Source organism: Bos javanicus, chromosome 24 (assembly GCF_032452875.1).
Source record: "Bos javanicus breed banteng chromosome 24, ARS-OSU_banteng_1.0, whole genome shotgun sequence".
NCBI classification, from domain to species: Eukaryota; Metazoa; Chordata; class Mammalia; order Artiodactyla; family Bovidae; genus Bos; species Bos javanicus.
In genome coordinates this window covers 659899-672458 of record NC_083891.1, presented here as the reverse complement: position 1 = coordinate 672458, position 12560 = coordinate 659899, and the positions used below count along the sequence as shown (strand labels likewise).

At 48.1% G+C, this 12560-nt stretch overlaps 1 protein-coding gene across 2 annotated transcripts in view; it reads right to left on the bottom strand.

Annotated features, from left to right (window-relative positions):
- The window catches only part of SLC66A2 (solute carrier family 66 member 2), a 44058-nt gene that overhangs the window by 13634 nt on the left and 17864 nt on the right, over positions 1 to 12560 (bottom strand). For both annotated transcript variants that reach the window (XM_061399477.1, XM_061399476.1), the window contains one exon: positions 639 to 855. In XM_061399477.1, the coding sequence (XP_061255461.1) occupies positions 639 to 855 (217 nt within the window). The remainder of the gene's footprint in view (positions 1 to 638; positions 856 to 12560) is intronic.

The window sequence follows — 12560 nt, the reverse complement described above, 5'->3', positions numbered from 1 at the left end:
GGTGGGCTACTGCCATGGGGTCACAAAGAGTCAGACATGACTGAAACGACTTAGCACATAGTAGTTCTATTTTTAATATTTTGAGGAAATTCTACACTGTTTGCCACAGAAGCTGCACCATTTTGCTTTCCACGAACAGAACACAAGAATTCCAATTTTTGCACATCCTCACCAACGCTTGCTGTTCTTCTGACGGTCACCATTTGAATGAGTGAGAGGCAGTGTCTCTGCAGTTTTCACTGTATGGGTCTTTCTCCTCCTTGGTTAAGTTAATTCCTAAGCACTTTACACTTTCTGATGTTATTGCAAATAAACTGTTTTTGCTTCACCGGGGAGTGCCTGGACCTGTTCCTGGTGGTGCCAAGTGGAAGGAGCTGCTGTGTTATCTCCTGCATTAAAGGGCTTGAACCTTCCGCCTTCTGGAAACATCTGTGGACCCCCACCCCATCCATGGCTGGTGGTGAGCTGCTTCACAGGAGGCTCTTGGCCTCCCCTCACCTGCTGAACACAGACTCACCTGCTTGCACACCAAGAGGTCAGGAGACCAGTGAGCAAACCGAAGCTGCTCATGAAGGCAGCTTTCCTAGCAGGACTGACCACCGAGCAGCCATACCTGAACATCTGATTTCTGCCCCTACCTCATGCCCTCCGTGGATTGGTGGCGGTGGTTGCGGTAGAGCTGTGGCACACCCAGCATAGCCTCGGTCAGCACGGCCAGGAAGCCCAGGGTCTCCACAAAGAGGGCCGAGTCAATGGACAGGTAGGTGATGTAGCCCGCCACGCCAGTGAAGGCCAGGACACACTGCACGTAGTCCGCAAAGCTGCTCCAGTGCCAGAAGTGGTGGGGGTCGAAGTCTAGGGCAAAAGAAACAGACGTGAACCGGGGGCGGGGTCGAGGGCGAGGCCAGCGTGAGGAGGATGCGAGTGAGGAGGGCGAGGTCAGCGTGAGGAGGATGCGAGTGAGGAGGGCGAGGCCAGCGTGAGGAGGATGTGACTGAGAATACTCAGGTACTTGAACAAATATCTGCCCCCAGTCCAGGACGTCGGCGCAAGCCTGGACGGTGAACGGTGCCCAGAGAAGAGCCTCGCGTCACACATGTCCACCTGCTCTCCAGGGAGGGCCCCGGGGCTTCACTGCAGCTCCGGCAGGCTGCGGGGCCCACGTGACCACGTCCCCTCTCTTGCTGGTTCCCTTCAGGCCGTCACTGTCTCCAGTCTGCTGGTCCCTGTCCCACTGTGTCACAGGCAGGTTCAGCAAAGCTGTTTTAGCCAAAAATATTCATCCACACAAATGCCAGAAACGGGCCCAGCAAAGGTCAGAGGTCACCCCGTGGTGCTCAGCGGCACCAGAACCCTGTCGAGCCCCTCCCCTCAATGAACACCGAGGACAGGACCCCTCCCTGAGTCCACCGTGACAGACACGCAGGGGAACACGGAAACCAAATAGTGGGGTTAAGACGGGGGAGGGGGGAGAGGGCATCCCTGGGAGCGCGAGGTGCCCAGACCTTGGCCGCCACCTGCCAAAGAGCTCAGTTACATGGCTGCCATTTGCCAAGTGTGCAAAAAGATCTATGTTTACACAAAGAAGATACAAAATTGTGTTTTATGTAACTAAACTCATTTGTGACAAAAAACACAGCCTCAGATAAATTTAAAGAATTCCTTCTGAAACATATAGTCAGATGAACCCTCACCCACTTTCTGCCCCCAGCACGACAGACGGAGCAGCCTCCTTCCATCAGCCTGGCACCCGCAAGGGCCCTGAGCGGGCAAGCCAGGCCACGCAGGAGGAACCTAGTGCTGGCAGGATGCACTGCATGTGCCAGCCTCCCAGGACTCAATGCTCAGGGACCTGCCTCCTCCAAAAGATTAGAGCCAAATAATTCACTTCAAGAGGGGCAACCCCAGTGGCTCAGTGGTAAAGAAGCTGCCTACAATGCAGGAGACTCGGGTTCGATGGGACGATCCCCTGGAGAAGGGCATGGCAACCCACTCCAGTGTTCTTGCCTGGAGAATCCCATGGACAGAGGAGCCTGGTGGGCTACAGTCCATGGGGTGGCAAAGAGTTAGACATGAGTAAATAGGCACACACAATGCAAGAACCTAAGCGACAAGAACATGGATCTTTTTACGGTGACTAATTGTGATGAGCTGCAGTAATGAGCCTAATTCCTGCCGTTCAGGTTTATAGACCTTCAACCATGTGGGTCAGAATCCACACTCCAGACGATACTCAGGCATCACAGCTCTCAGATGATCACCCAACAGTCCGACCACCTGAGCACCCACTGCTGCAGCTGTGACGACGGTGTGGTCACCTCAACCACCAGCAGTAAACCCGACTCCAACGCGGAACCATCATTCGCCTTCTGCAGCTTAAGCACAGGCCTGCTGGAGGATCAAACCCAGGAACCAGCTGGCAGCCCAGGCGAGAGGGCAGGAGGAGCAGGGGGAGGCAGGAGGGGCCAGGAGGGGACATGGGTGTGGTCCCACAGCATCACCAGGCCCCGCCTCTGAGTGGGGGCAGGGGGCCTAGAAACAGTTATGCACCCTGCCTACAGGTCTACGGTTAGGTCCCAAGGGACCAAATAGACACGGTTTGAATGAATAACTCAAGGGTATTTTCTCAAAGGGTCCTAATGATTGTAATGAGACATCATCATCAATAAGCATCGCATGAATTCCAGTAAAGGAGTAAACCTGCCCAATTCAACACTCGTTTGACAAACAGCACTCAAAAAACAAGATTCAGGAGGCCGGTTTGTGCCTCCAAGGCCAGCATCACTTGGTGACCGCTGCGTGCCCTCCAGAGGTGCAGACAGAGCTCCCTGAGGGCAGGAAAGGGCATGAGGAGGCGGGATCAGAGTTGGTCAGGGGGAAAGAGGACAAGTCACAGTCGACTCCCACTTTCCAAAGCCTATCCCTGCCGTATCTCAGGCAGAGAAACGTCTCTTTCAGGAGCTCCACTGTGGACCACTGTTTCTGACGTTCCAGAAAAACATACCAGCACCTGGGAGCGTCTGGCCCCTTCCAAAAGGATACATCAGTGAAACATGGGAGGAAGGAGAAAGAACCTTCACATGCATTTTAACAATATTTATCACATATCCGAGACAAGAGAGGATGGCAAAGTGTGATGAGATCAAGAAGACCAAGAGCCCCACAGATGACCAGCTGCATTTCCCAGAACTAATCTCAAGAAGGTCTAAAGCCCACAAAAATATCCAGTAAACTAAATTCACAATGTCTGACATCTGATCAAAACTGACCATTGTAAATGGTAACTAAGTGGGTGAATATATGTGACTTTTTTCTTATCATTTAAATCTTATTAATAGATAAGGCTCCCCTGGTGGCTCAGGTGGTAAAGAATCCTCCTGCAATACAGGAGACCTGGGTTTGATCCCTGCATAGAGAAGATCCCCTGCATAGAGAAGAAGGGAATGGCAACCCACTCCAGTATTCTGGCCTGGGAAATCCCATGGACAGAGGAGCCTGGTGGGCTACAGTCAATGGGGTTGCAAAAAGTCGAACATGACTGAGCAACTAGCACACATACACACACGCACACACACACAAGACCAGGGACTACTTAAACAAAGAAGGACAATGTAGCAGGGGTTTTAGCACATGTAAGTTAACCATCTAACAATTACTCTAAGGTGGGCAGGGTATAAACAGACATATGCGTTTCGCTAAGATCAGGACCAAATCAAGCAAGTTTGCTCTCATCACTTTTAATCAACACTGTGCTAGAGGCGCCATCCAGAGCAATCAGGCAAGAAAAGGGGGGAGAGGAAGAAGTAAAACAATCCGTATTCACAGATGACATGATCTTCTTATCAAATATATAAGGGACCCAGTAAAGCCAACGAGAACGAACAAATGAGCATGGCAAGATTGCAGGCTGTCAGAGCAACTTATAAAAGTAAATTGCATTTCTGCATACTAGCAGTGAACAATCAGAAACTAAGTTTAAAAAGCAATACCTTACACGATACCATAAAAAATACGAAATACTTAGGGACAAATCTGACAACGGGCAAGATGGGTACACTGAAAACTACAAAACACTGCTGAGGGAAACCAAAGAAGACACAAGTAAGAGGAGAGCCTATGGAGCTCCTATGCTGGAAGTCTCAACGCTGTCATCTCGGAGCCTCCAAGACCAGCCCCCGGTCCGGTGATCTTCAGGGGGACTCACCCAGCGTGCCAGCGTAGTCCCAGCTGTGACACACGGCCACAGGACACATAGCCAAGCCAAAGAACGGAAAGGCAGGTGGGCAGCGCCCAGAGGACTCCAGCTGTGGCTTCCAGGAGCCTCTCCCTCGGATGAGCTTGATCCTCCAGCAACGGACAGCGACCAGGGGAGCTCATCAAGGCCTCAGTGCCCAGAGTTTTTACCGGGGGCTGGTCACGTGACACCCTCTGCTTAACACACAGTGGAATTCCAGACTTCCAGAAGGACAGCAGGTGTCCAGACAACTGAAGCACAGACAGCACCTCTTGCCAATTCTGGGAACAATGGGAAGTCTCCCAAAATCCGAGTTCCCGGACATCACTCAGGGGCCTGCTGGGGAAGCAGGCCTTTCTAAGGACAGCAGCCCCAGGGTGGCTATGGTAACACCCTCTGCACAAGCATAATGATGACTAGTCTCCCCAGATTATAGATACAAGATAACTCCAACCAAAGTCCTAGCATGCTTAATGTAGAAAGTGACAAATTGACCCTAAGATCCACATGGAAAGGCAAAGCACACAGAACAGAGAACAAAGCTGGAGGACTAACACTACCTGATCCCAGCCTCAGTACCAAGCCAGTAATTAGGACAGTGTGGTGCTGGCACAGGAACCAAGAAATAAATCAATTCATCAGAACAGAGTCCAGAAACGGACCCACACAGAGAGAGCCGACTTCTGACAGAGATGCATAGGTGATTTAGTGGGGAAAAAAGACAGTCTTTGGACATCCATACACAAAAGCAGTAAAGCTGAATCCATACCTCACACCAGAAACAAAAGTAACTCACAGGTAATCAGATCACAGATCTAAATGTAAAACCTAAAACTACCAGGAAAAAAACAGGGAGAAACCTTTGTGGCCTTGCGTTTGACAAAGATGCCTCAGATCTGACACCAAAAGCACAATCAACAACAGAACAAACTAATAAGCTGGGCTTCATAAAGAATTAAAAACTTTGGCTTGTCAGAAGAAATTACTAAAAGAATGAAAAGACAAAGCACAGACAGGGAGAAGATACTGCAAACCATGTATCTGATGAAAGGACCTGTATCCAAAACATTAAAAACTCACAACTCAATAAGAACAACTTTTAAAGGGACAGAAGACCTGGATACTTCACCAATGAAGATTCTAAGGATGACAAACAAGCACGTGAAAAGATGTGACGTCATTAGTGAAACGCAAAGTAAGAAAACAATGAAATGCTACCACACGCCTATTTGAATGGAAAAAAAAATTTTTTTTAAAAAGGTCTATACAAAGTATTGATGAGGATGCAAAGCAACTGGAATTTACACACTGCTGGTGGGAATGCAAAATGGTACAGCACTTGGGAAGACAGTGCAACAATTTCGTTAAAAATTAAATATACACTTACCATACGATCCAGCCAGTCCACTGCTAGGTATATACCCAAGAGAAAAGAAAGCACATGTTCATGTAAGACCTGAACGCGAGAGTTCATTCACAGTTTTATTTGTAACAGTCAAAAACTGGAAATGATCCAAATATCCATCAACCAGTTAATAAACAGAAAACTTGTAATATAACCACATAACTCAACAATAAAAAGGAACAAACTGTTGATACACTCTACACCTTGGACAAATTTCAAAATAATTATGCTCAGTGAAAGAAACCAGACAAAACAGTATATACTGGATGGTTCCAAATTCTGGTAAAATTCCAGTAAATGTGTCAAATTCTAGTAAATGCAAATGAATGGTGACGGAAAGCAGATTAGTATTTGGGGGAGGCGGGGAATCACAAAGAGGAAAACTGTGGGATGACCAGCATGTTCACTGTCTTGGTCTGGGCGAAGGTTGTACACAGGCCCAAACTGACCAGAGCTTCACACTTTGATGCACTCACTGCATGCTGATCAGACCTCAGTAAAGCTGCTAAAAGGAAACAGAGCTGCTTGAGTGGACAGGGAGTTCAGAGGGGCCTGAGGAGCAAGGGCAGGGGGACAGGCCCTCCGTCTTCGGGAAGCCCACCCTCATGGCTGAGTCTCGAGAGCTGCACGTGGGCTGGATGAGACCTTGCGCGGCTTTATCTGCCAGTTCTCTGGGGCAAAGAAGGGGCCAGCTTCCTGGTTAAGGCCCTCCCGGGTCTCCCTGACCATCTCTGCCACTCGGGCTCCCTCAGGTGCAAGGACGGGCCCTGTGTCCTCACACGAGGGAACTGCCAGCATCCCAACCCTGCCCCGTCACAGCCCGGGGCAGTGGCCACCACCAGCATCCTTGAGGGCCTCCACACCCCGCGACAGAGCCCCCACTGCCTCCGGACGGGCTTCTTCCAGGTCACAGAGCCGGGAGGGAACACTGCTGGAGACCGTCCACCTCTCTGCCTCCTGGACTTGCAGGTAGCTAAGGACACCCCCAAGGGACATGCTCTCAACACATCCTCAGTGCACGGGCCAAGGACCAGGCAACCCTGGGGGGCCGCACCCACGGGCTCCTGAGGACCTGAGTCATCCAACCACGGCCGGTACAGAGAGGCTGGGAGAGGAAGCATGAGCGCTGCTACGGGGAAGACACACAGGTCCCGGTCCCTCGGAGAGGACAGGACCAAGAGAGGCTCCGCAGGACACCGAAGCCCGACAGTCTACAAAACGAGCACCACTTACAACTCCCGGGGGAGAAGAAGTACACATTCCTTTTGAATATATATGATTTACAACAATAAGACAAACAACACAATTAAAAAATGATAAGGACCCAAATAAATATTTCTCTAAAGACACACAAATAGCCAACAAGCACATGAAAAGATGCTCAACATCACGAGTTGTAAGGAACTCAAGTCAAAACCATAATGAGATATCACTTCACAGTTACTACGATGGCAAAAGTGAAAAGGAAAATAGAAAGTCTTGATGAGGATGTGGAGAAACTGGGAACTTCACACACAGCTGATAGGAATTTAAAATGGTGCAGCCACTTTAAAAGGCAGTCCTGCAGTTCCTCAAATGATGAAACGTGGAGTTAGCACACAGCCCAGCAACTCTATTCCTATGTAAATATCCCAGAGAACTGAAAACCTTCTTGTTCACGTGAAAACTTCCCATGATTATTCACAGCAGGACCATTCAAAACAAGAAACAACCTAAATGTCCATCACTGGACACATGGATAAACAAAATGTGGTCCAGCCACACAGTGGAATATTACTCAGCCTTAAAAAGGAATTAAGTACTAACACAGGCTACCACCTGGGTGAATCTTGAAAATACATGCTCAATGAAAGAATTCAGACACAAAAGTCTGTATTATTCCCTCACATGACGTGTCCAGAATAAGCAAAACAGAGACAGAAAGCAGATCAGTGGTTACCAGGGCTCGGGGTAAGGCAACTGGGCAGTGTGGGGTCTGTTTTGGGCTGATGGAAATATTCTGTAATGAGATGGTGGTGGTCACCGCACAACACCGTGAATGTACTAAAAACCAATGAACTGTGCACTTTCAAATTGTATACAGACATACATATTCACTTTAGAGAATATATTCTCTAATACTGAAGATAAAAAAAGTTCTTTCAAACTTTAAGTTTGATGCTGTCATTTGAATCCTGGACAATTTAAAAGACATTTAATGACCCTTCTACCCATTAACTGTAACTGATGTGGTGAGTTAAAACAAGCAGCAGGGAGAAAAAAGCAGGAAATTACATAAAGAAAAATGTCGGCTGAGGATAACACTGGGTAGATATAGAAAGCATGAAGTGAGACTTGCAGAGTTTAGTCAGAAAAAGTTAGAAGAACACAGAAGATGCTTAATAAAATGTATAGATCGCTGATCTGTAATCAGAAGAATCAAGAATTTCTTATACTTCTTTAGGGATTCCTACGTCAAAGATTTTTTTGTTAATAATTTTTAAAATAAGCTAAGAAAGAATGGTCTGGACTCCCTCTCAAAACTGATTCTAGACCAGGCACAGGGGTGGGCTGGCACCCTACTCCTGAAACAGAGCCACTCAGGTGACACCTTCCTCCTGGGCCGCTGCATCCCACTCTGTGCGTGAGCAGATGGTGCTTGGAGAACAGGGACGCAGGCAGAACGCCGACAGGAGGATGCCCACGAGAGCTGAGGTGCTAATACAAATCACCTCCCCTCACTCCCCTGGCAAGCCCCCAGCTCAAGCGGGATGTGCTTTCTCCCCGGATGTGGTTTCCAGTCGGTGGCCCCAAAGGGCAAGTCTGGATGGCAAGGCACTCAGAGCTGAAAGAAGGTCCCAGGCCCACATGGGGGCCAGTCAATCAGCACAGGGCCTCCAATCCACCCAGCTCGCCTGCCCCTGAGCTGCCGCTAAAGATGCCTGGTGGTGACCAACACATCCCTGAAGCTTCCCAATTATGTAAACGTGGAGAAATCCCCACCTGGCTGGCGGAAGGTCTGAGGCTCCCTGGATCCACAAAGCCATTCCTTCCCTGCTCAGTCCAATCACTTCTGAGTTAAGAAGCCATTTGCTATCTGAAGAATCTGCACCAGGAGCTTGTGTCCTAGTGGCAAGAAGGACTTGATTTCCTATCGAATTGTATTTTTATTCTCCAAACGACTATGTAAGAGATTTGGTCTCAAAGGGTATAGATCGGCCATCGATGATGCCGGAGAGAGCAGCGGCCTCAAGAGAGGGTGACCGCCCTTCCTGCCCTGGATCAGAGCAATTCCAGCAGCAGCTCCAGCCGCCGCCACCTGGGGGTGCTGCGCTCGGCCTGCCGCTTTCCTCGCCAGAGAAAACCAGGACCAGCGAATGAGTGGGCACCCCGGGTCAGCGACGGTGACCTGCCCCAGGCCCAGGGTCCAGTGAGGATGCGCGCGGCTGGCCTGGGCCCCTGTGCCCCCAGGGACGGCCCGGAGGGCTCCCCTACGTGGGCTCTGCTGCAGGAAAGCGCAGCTCCGCGGAGCCAACTTTTAAAAACTCACAACCCCTTGGCCAGTCTCAGTGGACAGCTTCAGCTCTCAGATCGTGAGGACACATCACAAAGAGAAAGGGTCTGGGGTCGGCGTGGGCCGGCCGGAGGCGGGGCGGATGCGGAGGCCTGGTTGCTGTCGCCGGGCAGGCTGTAGGTCAGACCCGCATGCCTCCCGCCTCCAGGGGGTGGGGTACGGCCGCCCCGGGCCGCAGCCGCCCCCTATCCTCGCGCCCGCCCCGCCCATCAGGCCGAGACCCAGTTAACTGCGGACACCCGGGTCCGCGCAAGGGGCCCTAGATCCAGGCCACGTGGCCCGCGCGCCCCCGTGTGGCCGGCCCGCCCTGCCGCTTCCGGGAACGCGCGAGCGACCGCGGACACAGTGGCGCGAGCCCGGGGGCAGGAACTCCAGCAGCGGGGATGGGGTGGGTCCCCACGTGCCTGAGGCTGTTGTCAAAATCAACAGAGCAAGCAGCTACTGATCAGGGTGTCAGACCCCACCCCTCCCCAGAAGCTTAACAGGGGGACAAAGGAGAGTCGAGGTCAGCTCCTGGTACCCTTAGGCCAGGTCACTAACACAGAGACTAGTAAAACAAGCCCCTAAGCACAGTGGGGCCGGTATCTGGAGTTGCTACAGTATTTTATCTAAAATAGCCAGTTTTCAACAAAGTATGGCAAGTGGCCCATACAGAGAAGGAAAAAAAGGAAACAAATTACTTTTTAAGAGACAGAAGAACCATTAGATTTGGCAGAAAAGACTTCAAAGCAGTCTGAAACTTCTGAAGTTTCAGTCTGAAGAAAAAACTTCAAAACGTTTGATTTTTAAAAAAATTAAAGGAAACCACACATAAAGAATGGAAGGAAAGGCTTCCCTGGTGGTTCAGTGGATAAGAACTGGCCTGCCAATGCACAGGACACGGGTTCAATCCCTGATCAGGGAAGATCCCACATGCCACAAAGCAACTAAGCCCATGCACAACTGCTGAGTCTGCACTTCAGAACTAGACAAGCCACCGCAGTGTGAAGCCCGCACACAGCAACGAAGAGCCTGTGCAGCCACAAATAAATAAATGTTTTGTAAATCAGAATTAAAGGAAGTATACTGACAATGTCTCATCAGAGAATATCAATAAAGAGGCAGAAATTACTAAAAAGAACCAAATGAAAATTCTGGAATTGCAAAGTCCAGAAACTGAGGTCAAAAGACACAATCTTGGTGCACAACAGCAGAACTGAGCTGGCAGAAGAATCAGCAAACTTGAGGGCAGATTGATAAAGATCATGCAATCAGAACGAGAAAACAGAATTCCGAAAACTGAACAAGACCTCAGAGACACATGGGACAGCAGTCAGTGCACAAGTATGTGACATGTACATAGGAGGAGAGGAGGGGAGAAGGAGAGGAAGACAGCCAAAGACATGATGACTGAAAACCCCAGATATGATGAAAATATCAATCTGCACACCCAAGCAGCTTAACAAATTCCAAAAAGGAGAACGCAAAGGGATCCACACCCTCACATATCATAGTCAACCTGCTGAATGCCAAAGGAGAAACTCTTGAAATCAGCAAGAGAAGGACTTCCCTGGCAGTCCAGTGGTAGTCCAGAAGGACTCCACACTCTCACTGCCGAGGGCTCAGGTTTAATCCCTGATTAGGGAACCAAGATCCCGTAAGTCATGTGGCATGGCTGAAAGAGAAATTAGCAAGAGAAAATGAAAAACACATTTGAAATGCAGCAAAAAAAAAAAAAAAAAGCCCTGTCAACCAAAATTCTTACATTCAGCAAAACTTTTTTTTTTTCCTGGCCATACAGCTTATGAGATCTTAGCTCCTTGATTAAGAACTGAACCCAGGTTCCAGGCCCTAGGCAGTGAGAGCAGAGTCCTAACCACTGGACCACCAGGGAATTCCCGCAAAACATTTTTTAAAAAAGGGCAAAACAAAGACATTTCCATATAAAAAAGATCTGGGAGAATTTCTTGTTAGCAGACCCATCTTATAGGGAATACTAAAAATAAATTATTCATTCTGAAAGAAAGGGACCTCAGGCAGTAATTATAATCCACTTGAGAAAAACAAAAAGTATAGGTAATGGTGATCATGTAGGTAAAAGGCAGTAAAAGTGCATATTTCTTCTCTTTTTCTCTTTTAATTGATTAAAAATCAAGTTAGTATAAATTTAAAGTAGATTTTGGTAAGATGCATATCATAAACTTTGATGTTCGAGTCAAACACCAAGCAAATAACATAACGTGATACAATGTAGTATACTATTATATACACATATGTGTGTATATATATATTTAAGGCTTACAAAAGGAATTAAAATATTACCCTAAAAGTGTTTACTTATTACAAAAGAAAGTAATAAAGAAGGAACAGGGGGAGGTTAGGGCAGATGGGAGGACAGAGAGCAGAAAGTGAAGTGGCGAGGGTAAATCCAGACATAGTGACATGAAATGTGAGTGAAGTGAATATCTAATCGAAGGCCAGAGCCGCAAGATGAAGTTTTTTAAAGATCCACTATATGCTTTCTACGAAGGCAATGGCAACCCACTCCAGTGTTCTTGCCTGGAGAATCCCAAGGACGGGGGAGCCTGGTGGGCTGCCGTCTATGGGGTCGCACAGAGTCGGACACGACTGAAGCGACTTAGCAGCAGCAGCATATGCTTTCTACAGGAGACATACTTTAGATTCAAAGATATAAAAAAGAAGTCAAAAGCACAACGGAAAAAGATATACCATACAAACAGCAATCACAGATCTACAGTGGCTATACTACTATCAGAAAAAAACAGACTTTAAAACAAAACGATTACTAGACATAAAGGAAAATTTTATGATGATAAAAGGGCCAATCTATCAGTAAGATAAAACTATAAACATACACACCTAACAACAGTGCTCCAAAATATAAAGAGCAAAAACTGACAGAAGTGAAAAGAGACACAAATAAGGCAGTCGGAGATTTCAATACACATTTTTAGTAACTGACGTAACAACCAGACAGAGGAATAAGGAAAGAGAAGAGCTGACAACACTACAAAACCTAGCCAGACGCTCCTCTACCGCACCTGAAGAGTAGGACATACATCATTCACAAGTGCACATGGAGCGTTCTCCAGGAGAGACCATTGGCCAAGCCATCAAACGAGCCTCAATTTAAAATGACTGGAATGATACAAAATATTTTCTCCAACTACAATGGAATTAAATTAGAAATCAAATTTAGAGAAGAGCTAACACCTATCCTGCTCAAACTCTTCCAGAAAATTGCAGAGGAAGGTAAACTTCCAAACTCATTCTATGAGGCCACCATCACCCTAATACCAAAACCTGACAAAGATCCCACAAAAAAAGAAAACTACAGGCCAATATCACTGATGAACATAGATGCAAAA